This window comes from Rana temporaria, chromosome 7 (assembly GCF_905171775.1).
Source record: "Rana temporaria chromosome 7, aRanTem1.1, whole genome shotgun sequence".
Lineage (NCBI taxonomy): Eukaryota > Metazoa > Chordata > Amphibia > Anura > Ranidae > Rana > Rana temporaria.
Window position 1 is genome coordinate 80,653,242 of NC_053495.1, and position 15,470 is coordinate 80,668,711.

General features: G+C 47.0%; 1 protein-coding gene across 7 annotated transcripts in view; it reads left to right on the forward strand.

The window, feature by feature from the left end:
- IPPK (inositol-pentakisphosphate 2-kinase) overlaps window positions 1-15,470 on the forward strand; it is a 1,052,241-nt gene that overhangs the window by 64,549 nt on the left and 972,222 nt on the right. For 4 of the 7 annotated variants that reach the window (XM_040360985.1, XM_040360986.1, XM_040360982.1 and 1 more), the window contains exon 2: window positions 978-1,058. The exons of 2 other annotated variants lie outside the window; for them this stretch is intronic. In XM_040360985.1, the coding sequence (XP_040216919.1) occupies window positions 978-1,058 (81 nt within the window). Of the gene's footprint in view, window positions 1-977; window positions 1,059-6,447; window positions 6,503-15,470 lie in introns of all 7 variants that reach the window. One more of the 7 variants, XM_040360981.1, reaches the window with a different exon arrangement.

Genomic DNA, 15,470 nt, shown 5'->3' on the forward strand with positions numbered 1-15,470 from the left:
TCTTTTGAATTAAACTTCCCACCTCTATTACAAGAAGTTAAGACACTCTTAGATGGAATTCGGGATATCATACTTGGCTAGGACGCTGTAATATTGTGAAGATAAGTATACTCCCTAAATTTTTATATTACAGGCGCTACCAGTACATATTTCTTTAAGCTATCTTAAACAGAGCCAGAGATTAATATTTGAATTCATATGGGAACATAAACATCCTCGGGTACAACGGAAGCCATTAATGTTCTCTAAGGTACAGGGAGGCTTGTCAGTGCCGGATGTTCGGAAATACTATCAAGCAGTCCATTTGAACAGTTATCGTTTGGAATACACATATGGATACTAAATTATGGGTTCAAATTGAACAAGCTCAATCACAATTTCCCCTGAGTGGAGTACCGTGGTGCTGTATGGCATTGCCCAGAGAAGTAAGGGAGCACCCTGTGGTGGGCAACATGATCAGGCTTTGCGTGGCATTGCTGCCCACTTTGGGGATAGCTCTCATGACATCTCCCTTATATCCGGTACTAGGCAACCCCCTATTTCAGCCAGGAAAATATTTCAGCCAAGAAAATAACTATCGACAGTTGGTTAATATGAGATGCATTCATGCATCCAGCTTTATTCATAATGGGACCTGGCTGACCATAGAACTGACTGAACAAAGGAATAGATTCAAACTTAAATTTTGGAGTGCATTACAGATTACCCACTTTCTCAGGTCCCTCCCAGAACCAGGACGGTTCATCCGACCCCTTACTACATTGGAAAAGCTCTGTAGTGGTAGGGGAGCAATATCCCACACACTTTTGTTAAGTTATGGGTTACTAAATATACAGTCGGAAACACAATCGCTGAAGTGTATTTGGGATTGGGAACGGGAGCTAGGCAAGACTTTTAGCCTGGAACAAATTTTATACGTAAAACATCAAGATGTGCTAAAACACAGGAAACTAACTAACTATAAGATTTTTTTCTAGATGGTACAAAACACCAGAAAAACTCAAAAAAAATCTTCCCTGACACCACAGATCGGTGCTGGAGATGCCAGAAAGAGAAAGGTACCATGTTGCATATCTTTTGGGACTGTTCAAGGATGAAAAGTTTTTGGGGGGAGATCCTAAAAATTCTTCAATGCTTCACAGACTCAACAATACCGAAAGAGCCACCATTTTGCCTCCTGCATGTTAATGACCTGTCGGAGAAGGCATACAAGGAATCAATTATTTGTCATCTTCTAGATGCTGCAAAAGCTTGTATACCACTAAATTGGAAATCAACATTACCACCAACAATACAGATGTGGGTCTGTAGAGTGAGGGAGATTAGTAGATTGGAAGATCTGGTGCTCTCCTCCCGCCATCCGCAAGAGATATTCCGGGACCTGGGGTCCCTGGAATGCCTTTCTCGCTTCTGACGAGTGGAAAAACTCTTCGACAATGCAACAAATATGTAGGAGAACTGAATAGAACAAGGATATAGGGTGGTGGAGTAGGCGGGGTCTTCGTACCTTCCGGCGGACAGAGTTAGATATATATGGGTATATGTATGTTATGGGGGGCTCTCCCCCCCCCCCTTTTTTTTTGAGGGGAGATCTATAGGGAAAGAATTATATAAGGCAGGCGACCCATGTGTTTAGTGTATCCAGTGTTATGATGACTCACAATCTCAGGAAGATAGGAGAGGGTTGTTTATTTTCCATAGGTATAAGATATGAGTATGTTTGTTTTTCTTTGGTGTGTGTGTGTGTGTATATATATGTATGTGTATATGTATGTATGTGTGTGTGTGTGTGTGTGTGTGTGTGTGTATATGTATGTGTATGTGTATGTGTATATATGTATATATGTGTATATATATATATATATATATATATATATATATATATATATATATATATATATATATATATATATATATATTGTACACTATTTGTAATGGTCACCACTGTTTACGATATTCCCATTCCATCAACCACGACAGCTTATCTGACACTCCAACCATCCAACAGACACGATCCATTCCATTCCCCAGAATAGCCGAGACTCACACAGCTCTGGTACTGGTTTCAAAATGTATAGACTCTTTTAATGGTATCTTAGCTTTCTTACAGTGAGGAAAATAAGTATTTGAACACCCTGCTATTTTGCAAGTTCTCCCACTTTGAAATCATGGAGGGGTCTGAAATTGTCATCGTAGGTGCATGTCCACTGTGAGACATAATCAAAAAAAAAAATTCCAGAAATCACAATTTATGATTTTTTAACTATTTATTTGTATGATACAGCTGCAAATAAGTATTTGAACACCTGTCTATCAGCTACAATTCTGACCCTCAAAGACCTGTTAGTCTGCCTTTAAAATGTCCACCTCCACTCCATTTATTATCCTAAATTAGATGCACCTGTTTGAGGTCATTAGCTGCATAAAGACACCTGTCCACCCCATACAATCAGTAAGAATCCAACTACTAACATGGCCAAGACCAAAGAGCTGTCCAAAGACACTAGAGACAAAATTGTACACCTCCACAAGGCTGGAAAGGGCTACGGGGAAATTGCCAAGCAGCTTGGTGAAAAAAGGTCCACTGTTGGAGCAATCATTAGAAAATGGAAGAAGCTAAACATGACTGTCAATCTCCCTCGGACTGGGGCTCCATGCAAAATCTCACCTCGTGGGGTCTCAATGATCCTAAGGTGAGAAATCAGCCCAGGACTACACGGGAGGAGCTGGTCAATGACCTGAAAAGAGCTGGGACCACCGTTTCCAAGGTTACTGTTGGTAATACACTAAGACGTCATGGTTTGAAATCATGCATGGCACGGAAGGTTCCCCTGCTTAAACCAGCACATGTCAAGGCCCGTCTTAAGTTTGCCAATGACCATTTGGATGACCCAGAGGAGTCATGGGAGAAAGTCATGTGGTCAGATGAGACCAAAATAGAACTTTTTGGTCATAATGCCACTAACCGTGTTTGGAGGAAGAAGAATGATGAGTACCATCCCAAGAACACCATCCCTACTGTGAAGCATGGGGGTGGTAGCATCATGCTTTGGGGGTGTTTTTCTGCACATGGGACAGGGCGACTGCACTGTATTAAGGAGAGGATGACCGGGGCCATGTATTGCGAGATTTTGGGCAACAACCTCCTTCCCTCAGTTAGAGCTTTGAAGATGGGTCGAGGCTGGGTCTTCCAACATGACAATGACCCGAAGCACACAGCCAGGATAACCAAGGAGTGGCTCTGTAAGAAGCATATCAAGGTTCTGGCGTGGCCTAGCCAGTCTCCAGACCTAAACCCAATAGAGAATCTTTGGAGGGAGCTCAAACTCCGTGTTTCTCAGCGACAGCCCAGAAACCTGACTGATCTAGAGAAGATCTGTGTGGAGGAGTGGGCCAAAATCCCTCCTCCAGTGTGTGCAAACCTGGTGAAAAACTACAAGAAACGTTTGACCTCTGTAATTGCAAACAAAGGCTACTGTACCAAATATTAACATTGATTTTCTCAGGTGTTCAAATACTTATTTGCAGCTGTATCATACAAATAGTTAAAAAAAAATCATACATTGTGATTTCTGTTTTTTTTTTTTTTGATTGTCTCTCACAGTGGACATGCACCTACGATAACAATTTCAGACCCCTCCATGATTTCCAAGTGGGAGAACTTGCAAAATAGCAGGGTGTTCAAATACTTATTTTCATCACTGTATATACAGTACAGCAAGTTAGTTAATCACAGGGACAAATAAACTTTACACCCACACATCACACAATGGGGGGCTTCATCCCCCAGACGTCCCGTCTCCGCAATTAGAGGAGGTTAATACTACAGCTTGACAAGTCACATTCCACATACAAAACAGTGTCATTAGCATCACATAATGGAATGTCTAGGAGCAGATGCAATTAACCCCTCAAAAGCTTGTGTCCCCCCCCCCCCATTGAATGAAAACACTTAATTTGTAGTCAGACTTTAACAACCTTTAAAATTCCAAGATATCCTGCAAAACATGAATTATCAGTAATGTCCCATCATGTAATTTTATAATTAATATTTCTGTCACCCTATGCCCAAGAGTCATTCGTGACGCTGGCACAGGAGTACCCCCCATTCTTCAAAAGTCTCTGGGTGTCACAGATCATTCCGTTGCATCTCTCCCCTTTCAGTGGGAGACTGACACAGGAGGGAACCCCAAACAGGTTGACTCTGAAGTTAGTCAGTAGTTCCAGTCCTCCAATGCTAGTATCCATACCGTACCCCAAATAAATTGCTCCAAACAGCGCATTACTCACCCAGCCAACCTCTGCCTCTCTCAGAGAACATGCCTGCCACTGGGGAGAGGCCTGGACTGGCCCTTCTCCCTGGAGTCCTTTCAGCCACTGGAGAGAAGACGGGGTGACTGGGCTCAGTCCATCATGCTGTTGGGGATCTGTGCCAACTGCCCCCCATCCCTGGAGTATACCAGTGGAGACTGAAGTCCCATCCACTGGTGGTAGGTGAACATCCCCCGGTGCTTGCAAAGCAAAGCTGACATTCTCCTGTCTCAGTGCCGCACCATTTTCTGGGGTTGTGTCAGTGAAGACTGAAGTCCCATCCACTACCACAGGAACTCTCTCTCCTGCTAGTTGAGAGCAGAGGCTTGTGGCACTCTGCTCTGTTGCCAGCTCTTCTGCTGGGTTGCTGTGAGGAGACCACAGTCCTATCCACTACCACAGGAACTCCCTCTCCTGCTAGTTGAGAGCAGAGGCTTGTGGCACTCTGCTCTGTTGCCAGCTGTTCTGCTGGGTAGGCATAAACCGTAACATCCTCGGAACGGTCTATTAAGTCCATACGTTCTGTAATCTGTGGCTGGGGAGATGAGCCAACTGCCCTAGCCCCCTGGAACTCCACACCATCCGCTTCAGCTTTGGGAATGGCAATCTCCATATTTTCCACTGCCGATTCATCAGCTAGGATTTCAGAGCTGTCGTCTGAAACTTCCTCATAGTCCCAGGCAACGGGAGCCCCACCCTGCTGCTGAGCAGAGTCTAGCAGCTGTCTGTAGGCGATCTCCAGCTCCCATTCCTGAATGGCCAGAAACTCCAAATCTTCCTGTGACCAGTGGCCGTCCGAGACATTCAATTTTTCCTCTCTGTCCTCCATTATGTCCTCCAAGCGCCACTCTCGGTCATCCCCGAAGTCAGGATCACTGGACGTCCTCCAATACAATAGTCCCAGGCCATCATAGTCCTAGCCTTCCGTGGGGCTGTCATCCGCTGACCATGGGCACTCTTGGGCTACACACCACCGGAGGGCTCTGTAGCTCTCGTCCAACCGCATGTCTGCCCGGATCAGCCTGCTTAACTCTGCTGTCCATTCCTGCTTCGGTTGTTCCCCCCAATAACGGCATTCGTGCGTCATACTGCGGCCAGTACCTTACATGGATGGAGGGGAGGACCTTCCCCTGGTGTTGATGCTCAAGAGCTAGCGCTTCCTTCCAGAGTTAGCAACGAATCACATCCGACCATCCCAGCAGGGCCTCCTCTGATACTGGTCCTTTGTACTGTACCTGCATTTCTTGTAACCTCCTTCTGAATTCCTCTTCCATGGAGACTGGAATCTGTACCTCTCCTCCTCTCTCGAGTTGGTGCTGCTGCAGCACCTCTTTGATGTAGCCAAGTGGCATCCACAGCCGCTATAACCAGGTCTATGATCTCCGGTGGAGGATTAGGACCATACTGTGCCAGTCCTCGTTTAACAGCCCGATCAAAACTTTCTTCCTCGGGTGTCCTGTTACGCTGGGCCTTTCAGCTCTATCCATTTTGACAAGTTCTGCAATAATGTCCCTTTTCTTACGGTTGCTGGCCGGTCTGCCCCGGCTCTCCAGTAAGTCCATGAGGGAAGAGAGCTTCAGACGTTCATACTGTGTCTCCATTGTCCTGTGTCCTTGTAGCTGTTCCTCTGGCGATGGAACCATTTGTGGAGTCAGACTTTAACAACCTGTAAAATTCCAAGATATCCTGCAAAACATGAATTCTAACATGTCCCATCTCATGTAATTTATAATTGATATTTCTCAGTCACCCTATGCCCAAAAGGGGCACGGGGTGACCCCAGACCCAAGAGTCATTAGTGACGCTGGCACAGGAGTACCCCCCATTCTTCAAAAGTCTCTGGGTGTCACGGGTCATTCCGTTACACTATTGTTCTATCATTATTGTTGGTTTGACATGGAATTGCCTTTTTTTATTGAAAATAAAATAAACGTCCTTATTTCATCTGAGAAATCCTCACTTCCTGTTCTTCTGTCTGTAACTCCACACAGTAATTCAAGGCTTTCTCCCTGGTGTGGAGTGTCGTGCTCTCCCTTTTCCTTGGACTACAGGAGAGTGTGTGTGTGTGTGTGTGTATATATGTATATGTGTGTATATATAATATAATGTATATATTTTTTTTCAATATTTAACCAGTTACCAACTGCACTGTAACAGAGAAAAAACAACAGGCACCACTTGGAAAAGACTGGTAAACTTTTAATGTATAAACAGCATCAAGTTACTCATATAGAAGTTACTGTATTTAGGCATAAAGATGGGGTCCATAGGACAGTCAGTCTCTCAGCCGTGTTGGTGAAGTCCACTTGTAGCAGCTGCTGTGTGTTGCAAAGATGAACGCAGGTGCTTGTTTTCCCATACAGGAGGTTTCCGGGTAAACTGTGTGGCAGCTAGGTGGAGGGCTGGAGCGCACGCTGGGACACAACGGCGTGAAGATGGGATGACGTCACAGGACCCAGAATGCAACGCGTTTCAGTGCTGGCGCTGTGAGTTCTGGGGGATCACAGCACGCACCTTTCTCAAGCTAATTAGAGAGGCTGTAGACAGCCTGCTTTTGTATACCTATGGGGTGTTGTCACCCTGATCCAGTTCTTTCTTCTGCCCTAGAACTCTCCGCACTTACAACCCTGCATCTTTTGGGCTTTAAAATGAGGACCACTGTGTACTTAACCTAGCAAATCAGCAGCACCTCCTATTTGCTAAAGAGGGACCTCACCATGTCCACCTAGATTGAGATCCCACCAACTGCACTGTAGCCAAATGACGGCTACAGTGCAGCGCAATAGCTCTGGGAAGAGCGTACATTATCGTACACACGGGAGTATCCGTGACATCACGGAGTGATCGCTTGTAAACAAACCGGTGTCATGTCCAGTTCCTCTCTCCCCTCTCTGTAACGATCGGTACAGTGCGAGGGAAGAGACCGGTTGCAGCAGCGCTGTGGGCTGGATCTGTAGTGCCCACAGCGCTGCTCTGTTACAACTGCAGCCTCATCCTACCATCCATACGCCGCAATCCATACTCGGCTATCCCTCTGTCATACTTATCCAGCTATCCATACTCTGCAATACTCATCCATCCATGCTTGGCCATCCTCATCCATGCTTGGCCATCCTATCTACACCCCCCCCCCCCAACCATACTCAGCCTCTGTATGTGGCCAGGCTGTGGAAAATTTTATTCTCACACATGTGGTATCGCCGTACTCTGGAGGAGTAGGAGAATCTATTTTAGGGCATGTACATGCTATGTGTTTGAAATATTGTATAAATGGACAACTTTGTGTTTTTAAAATGCATTTTAATTTTCTTTCCACATTTTTCAAAAATTTGTAATAAAAATGACATGTTCAAAAGACCTCATAGATTATACACTGGGATCTTTTCTAAATGGGGTAATTTTTTGGGCGTTTCCATTGTCCTGGTGCTCCAGGGCCTTCAAGTGTAAAGCTTCTTACTTTTCCTTGAATTTTTGTCCGAATGGGTGTTGGCCGTGAACTTGGTATGCATACACACGGTAGAACGTTTTCAGCCAACATTCATTAAATCACGTGGTTTTCAGCTCTTTACCGCCACAACTTCTGCTATTGTCTGATGTTTAGCATTGGTTCTGAGCATGTGTGTTTGTACTTTTTGAATTTTAGTCTGATGGACTTGTGTACACACGATCGGATGTACACACGATCGGATGATCCGACGTAACACATTTGTTGTCGGAAAGTTTGAGCGCATGCTCAGCAAACTTTTGTCCGGGGAAATTCCGACAACAATTGTCCAATTGGGCATACAGACAGTTGGATTGTCCGAGAAAACACGTCTGTCAGAAAGTCTGAACGTGTGTATGGGCCTTAAGAGGTAGTAAGGAAATTAGATAATAGGTAATTTATGCTCCTAGAATGCCTGAAGCTGCTCCCTGCATGTTGGGCCTCCTGTATGTAGCCACGCTGTGTAAAAGTCTCACACATATGGTATCGCCATACTCGGTTGGAGTAGTAGAATGTGTTTTGGGTATACTTTATGGTGGGGGTAGTGAAATTAAAATTCATGGGGGCCTGATCATAAAATGTTTCTTCTAGCGGAGGTCCGAGTGCCATTTTGGTGCTATAACTCCACCTCATATCCTCCACATCGCAGCCTCCTGTGCACGTCACAGGCCCCTCATCTCAGACCTCCATCACAGACTGCCCCCCCCCCCCATCCCAGACTGGGTCCTCTTCCCTCCCCTTACTGACTGGTTTCCCCCTCAGACCCCCCTAGATAGCAGACTCCTGTCCCCATAACTGCACAGCACTTCCCCCTCCCCACAGAACCCTACCTTAGTCACACGACGTGCAGCGTGGCCGCTCTGGACAACGGGCAGGACTTTTCAGGTTAAAGGTGAGTGATTGATTGCTAGGACCGCCCCACTGCGTAGCAACCAATCGCACTGTTCTTGACTTGAATTTGTTCCGCATGTATAATCTTTTGTTCAGAGATGATAAAAACTTTTTAAGAGATTATGTGTGCAAGGCCTTTTTAGAATTCTACTAAAATGAGTGAAATAATATTCACTCTGAAACCCTTAACTGTTACATATGGTTGTAAGGGGTTAAGGAAGGACCCTAGCTTCAGAACCTTAACCCCTTACAGACATGAATAGTGGGCCTATCTCCAACAAATGCCGAGTTCGCAAGTGATCCTGTGCGTCTCTCTTCCTCTTCCTCCTGGCTTCCAAGTGTCATAGGGTGTATCCCTCAGAGGATGTTGATAAAGGGCGAGAGAAGGAGGCACATAGTATAGTTCCGTGGTAAAACGTGTTTAATAAATTGTAGCAATGGTACGGTACAAAACCGATACGAGCAGCGAGCTCGTCTTCCTGCCGTCAGAGCGTGTTCAATCTAGTGCTCCTGGCCACGTTGCTTATCTCATCAAATATTATATAAATTAAATTTTCTGTAGCACTAGATTGAACACGCTCTGATGGTAGGAAGACGAGCTCGCTGCTCGTATCTGTTTTTTGTACCGTACCATTGCTACAAATGTGAGTTTTTTTTTTTCTCGAGTCGTCTTCCAGGACGGCACCTTGAGAGTAGACTGGCTTCACCTGACAGGAAACACAATCAAAAAGAGGTTTAAAAACCCTGCCCCTCCCCGTGCACCTCAGTTCATGATTGTGTTTCCCCCAGCGAAACGTTTTTTTGTTTTCTAAAAAGACCTAAGGCCTGGGGCTGGTGGTCCCCCTCCTGGAATATGAGCCATGGGTCCTGGGAGGCCTTGAGCTCAGTGAGGCTATTGCCTGTCCAGAGGGTCTCCCCGTATTGAGGGGGGGGGAGCTGAAGGAAAACTTTGTTTTGGAAACCCCCCCCTGCTAGGTGTATCTGGGATAGTGGCTACCTCAGAACACCTAGGTGGCTGGAATCCCTCTCTCCCGAGCGTCCTCCTACCTGCTGGGCCGGGTAAAGACGCATCTCCGCGCTGTGGACTCGGCTGCTGTTCTCCCAGGCTCGTTTCTCGGTGGAGCCAGCATTTCGACGCTGCGTCGATGGCGGCGCATGGTGATGACGCACTTCCGGTTCCGGTCTTCACCAAAATGGCGGCCGCCATCGGCGTTAGCTCACACGCACGGAGCGCAGCAGGGGAGAGAGTGGCGCCCGATTCGACGGTGCCATGGAGCGTGAGGACCGCCTGGCACTAACCGCTGCTGCAGAGGAACCCACCAGGGGTGAGTCTACCTCTAAAAAACTTCATTGGGGCACTTGGATTGGGTCCTTATTCCCCACACACCCCCCTTCCCTTCCCCTACTCCTTTTTTGTATTAAAGCCTTGTCTTTTACTTTCAGGGGAAGAGGTTACTGCCCAGGGGGAGGCTTCTAGTGTTTCTGCTAAACATACATCTAAAGCTAAAAGATGTGGGAATTGTAGCATTAAGCTAGCCACAGACTATTCCAAGCTTTTGTGTGCCAAGTGCATTCAAAAACTCACAGGGAAGGAAACTTTGCTAATAATGAAAGAATTCCTGACGGTTCAGTCAGAGATGCTTTCCACATTAAAAGAGTTTAAGGAAGTCTTAAAAACCAGAGAACCTGATCCCCTAGCAGCTGGACCCTCCTCACAGGAAAGCTTATCCACCTCGGCTCCAAAATTGTTGAGGGCTAGGGACGTTCTTCTGTCAGACTCTGAGGATTCAGAGGCTCAGGAAGAAGGTCTCATTGATAGCCAGACAGATGAGGAGGATGAAGATGCTAGATCAGGCAAATTCATTTTTTCAGCGGATGACATGGGTGGTTTACTGGCGGCTATCTATACCTCTGAGGGGATTCAGCAGCCGGCCGAACTAGCGTCAGCACAGGATAAGATGTACCAGGGTTTGGCTAAACCCCAGCCAAAGGTTATCCCAGTTCACCAATCTCTTCAGGACTTGGTTCTAAGAGAGTGGGCTGAACCTGAAAAGAAGTTACTAAGGTACAAAACCTGGAAAAGGCGCTGTCCCTTTAAGGAGGAACTAGAAAACAAATTTTTCAAAGTCCCTAAACTAGACGCTTCCCTAGCTCAACTGTCTAGACAGTCTGACCTTTCCTTTGAGGATGCTGGGAATTTAAAAGATTCACTAGACAGACGGGCAGAGACCTCCCTTCGCAGGGCCTGGGAGGCTAATGCGGCAGCCCTTGGGCCCGCCCTGGCCTCATCCTGCATTGCCAGGAATACGGATACCTGGCTATCCAGGATGTTGGAACATATCCCGCAGACTTCAAAGTTTAAGGATATCGGAGATTCCCTTAGTCATAGGTAGCGCTGTCGCCTATCTAGCAGACGCATCAATTGAGTCCGCTCGAGCCTCTGCTAAAACGGGCGCTCTTATTAACGCCTCAAGAAGGGCACTATGGCTCAAAACATGGGGCCTCAGAAAAGGGTAAACGGTTCCCTCCCAAACCTAAACAAAATAGGAGGAGATTTTTTCGAGGCCCCCAGAATAAAAATCGACCTTCAGACCGAAGAGCGGCCTTTAATAGGAGGTGGATCACAGGAAAGGATAAACCAAAAGGGGGAATCCTTTTCCCTGATCCTAAACCCGCTGGGAAAGACTCCAAGTGACTCGAGAGTCGGGGGAAGGCTCTCCCGATTTCTTCCAGGTTGGGAAAGCATAACGCGGAGTCCTCATATTTTGCAGCTAGTGAAGGAAGGCTACAGATTGGAATTCCGCCATCTTCCCCCACCAATTTTCCTCCTCACTCATTTACCCCAAAATCCCCTCAAAGCGGCAAGCCTTCTAGGGAATGTGTCAGACCTAGCACAACAGGGGGTCATAGTCCCAGTTCCGGTAGACCAACAGGGTCAGGGGGTGTACTCTCACATCTTCGTAGTACCAAAACCCTCGGGAAAATTCCGTCTAATCATCAACTTAAAACCCCTGAATACTTATCTCCTCTACAAGAGGTTCCGCATGGAGAACATTTACAGTCTCAAAGGACTTCTTTTAGAAGGGGTATTTATGATAACCATAGACCTGAAGGACGCCTACCTCCATGTCCCCATTTACCAGGACCATCAAAGATTCCTGAGATTCGCCATTGTTTCCCCTCAGGGGATCCAACACTGGCAATTCACCGCTCTCCCCTTTGGGCTTGCCTCCAGCCCAAGAGTTTTCACGAAGGTGCTAGCAGAGGTGGTCGCCTTTCTACATCTGAAGGGCATCTCCCTTGTTCCCTACCTCGACGATCTGCTGCTGTTCAATCCCAGTCGAGCACTTCTTCTCACGGACCTGACCACCGTCCTGACTACACTGGAATCCTTAGGATGGATTATAAACAGAGAAAAATCTTCTCTCCTCCCAGAACAGAGAAAGATCTATCTGGGATTCTTAATAGATTCCTTAGAGAAAAAGCTTCTCCTACCAGTAGACAAGGTCCAGAGACTCATCTCAGTGGTCAGGTCTGTCAGGGGAACAGCAGATATTTCACTCAGGGAGATCATGAGGTTGTTGGGACTTATGACCTCATGCATCCCAGCAGTTCTGTGGGCCCAGCTCCACTACAGGCCACTACAGGCCTTCCTCCTGGGACGGGAAGGAAACATCCCTAGACTCCAGGGTCTCCATTCCAGAGTCGGTAAAGAACACTCTAGAGTGGTGGCTCATTCCTCGGAACTTGGGAAGAGGCCTTCAGTGGAACCAGTCAAACCCCCTCAGGATAACCACGGATGCCAGCTCCTGGGGATGGGGAGCCCACATGGCGGGCCTACAGGCCCAGGGTTCCTGGGATCGACGCCAAAGGGAGTCGTCTTCCAACTTCCGAGAATTATCAGCGGTCGGAAGAGCCTTGGAAGCGTTTGAGGAGAGAATCCTGAACCAAGAAATATAAATTCTCTCCGACAACGCGACCTTGGTGGCGTTCCTGAACCATCAGGGAGGCACCAGGTCCCGTTCGCTCCTAAGGTTGTCCCTAGAAATTCTAGGCTGGGCAGAACAGAGGGTCTGCTCCCTGTCAGCAGTTCACATCAGGGGAGTCCTAAACCTAGAAGCGGACTTTCTAAGCCGCCAACCCATTCTCCAGGGAGAGTGGGGACTAAGTCAGGAGGTCTTCGATTGGGTATGTCATCATTTCGGCATCCCAGAAATAGACCTCTTTGCTCACAGGAGGAACAAGAAGATAGAAAGGTTCTTCTCCCTCTCCCGGGATCAGGGATCGGAGGGTGTGGACGCGTTGGCCCAGGCCTGGACATTTTACCTAGCCTATGCCTTCCCTCCCCTGAATCTGATCCAGAGGGTATTGCAAAAACTGAGTCGTTCACAAGGGAAGCTGATCCTGATCGCTCCCTGGTGGCCCAAAAGATCTTGGTTTCCAATGTTAGAACAGTGGTCAGTCCTTCCTCCCCTCCCTCTCCCGGTCCGGGTGGACCTTCTGCGGCAGGGGCCGATCTTTCATCCAGAGCCAGGCTTTTTCAGTCTGACGGCCTGGTACTTGAGAGGTGGAACCTGCAGCGGAAGGGTTGCTCAGAGAAGGTAATAGATACCCTCTTAGCGAGTCGTAAGGAAGTTACCAGGAAGATCTATGCCAAGACCTGGGGAGTGTTTTCACGCTGGTGCGCGGCAAGACAAGCTCCACTACCCGAAATATCAGTTATCTTGGAGTTCCTTCAGGAAGGGGTAGATCTAGGTCTAGCTACGAGAACCCTAAGAGTACAGGTTGCCGCCTTGTCCTACTTTTTAGACAAGAGGCTGGCTCTGGATCCTCTTATTAAGAAGTTCCTGACGGCCAGGGATAGGTTGTCACCTATACAGATATCCAGAGTTCCCCCTTGGGACCTCTCCCTGGTGTTAGATCAGCTATCCAAACCTCCGTTTGAACCGATAGACAGCATTCCGGTTAGGCTGTTAGTATTTAAATTCTCCTTTCTTTTGGCCAAAAGAATAGGAGACATGCAAGCGCTCTCAATCAAAGAGCCCTATTTTCGTTTATTCGAGGACAGGGTGGTCCTAAGTCAGGATCCCCTGTACCTACCTAAGGTGGCAACAAAGTTTCATAGGTCACAAGAAATTATACTTCCTTCTTTTTGCGCAAACCCACAGAATGAAAGAGAACGAACCTTTCATTGTTTGGATGTAAGACGCTGTTTGTTAATTTATTTAGAAAGGGTGAGCGAGTTCAGACGCTCATCACACTTACTAATCAACTTTTCAGGACAGAAAAAGGGTTGCCAAGCATCTAGAGCCTCCATATCTAGATGGATAAGACAGGCAATTTCAGTAGCATACAGTAAGGCTGGCAAAACAGTACCTAAAGTCAAGGCACATTCCACGAGATCTAGAGCAACCTCCTGGGCAGAGAGAGCAGGAGTTTCAGTGGAACAAATCTGTAGATCAGCAACGTGGTCAAGCCAGAACACCTTTCTAAAACACTACCGAGTGGAACTTCTGTCACCCCAAGACTTGACGTTTGGCAGAAGAGTCCTGCAGGCAGTGGTCCCGCCCTAAGGTAGGCCTGAGGGTTACTTGCTTATCTCTCAAGGTGCCGTCCTGGAAGACGACTCGAGAAAATACCAGTTACTCACCGGTAGCTGTTTTTCTATGAGTCTTACAGGAGGGCAGGCCTATTTCCCACCCTGATGACTTTGTATGGTTTGTATTTTCATATACTGGTTCCCGTGCTCTTATGGTGGTTACTTTATCACGAACTGAGGTGCACGGGGAGGGGCGGGGTTTTTAAACCTCTTTTTGATTGTGTTTCCTGTCAGGTGAAGCCAGTCTACTCTCAAGGTGCCGTCCTGTAAGACTCATAGAAAAACAGCTACCGGTGAGTAACTGGTATATTTTTTTTTTTTTTTTACTATTTTTTCATTAAACACGTTTTACCGCGCAACTATACTATGTGCTTCCTCTCTCTCTTTATCAACATCCACTATTCATGTCCTCTGAGTGAGTGCATGGTTATGTGATTCATTATATTCATGAGTACCCTCACAGTATTACGCCATATATCCCTTTGTAGCTGAAGGGCTCCGCACCAGGTTTACATGTAAAGGAAACCGCAAAGGGATATATGGCGTAATCGGGGCTCAAAATTTCAAGCCCTGAGCTTCTAGCCAGGCCTCAAGTGTTACTCGCCACCTGTTGCCTCACCTAACCCATACACTGCCCCACCCCTTATTCTGCCCCTAAACACGCCCTTGTAGATTATCTCTTGGAATGACACTGTTTAAATGTTTTATGCCAAATCAAGTTACACAATTAAATATTACCAACAACAACTTTAACAAAATGGGACAGGGCACTTGGGCAGACCAGAGGGACATGGCACTTGGGCAAGCCAGAGGCATATGGCACTTGGGCAAGCCAGAGGCATATGGCACTGGGGCAAGCCAGAGGCATATGGCACTGGGGCAAGCCAGAGGGACATGGACTTTTTTACTTCTGCAAATATTGCTCTCCCTCTTATGTACAAGACTCCCTCCTCCTCTGCCTTCTCTCTCTAGAACCAGGTCTTTTTCCCCCATTCTCTTGCTGTCTCCTCTGAAACCCCCATCCATCCTCCTCCTCTCTCTCTCTCTCTCTCTCTCTCTCTCTCTCTCTCTCTCTCTCTCTCTCTCTCTCTCTCTCTCTCTCTCTCTCTCTCTCTCTCTCTCTTTGATTGTCGGGCAGAGAGGAGCTGTAGCACAGCGGGAGGGAGTACAATCCAGCACCGAGAT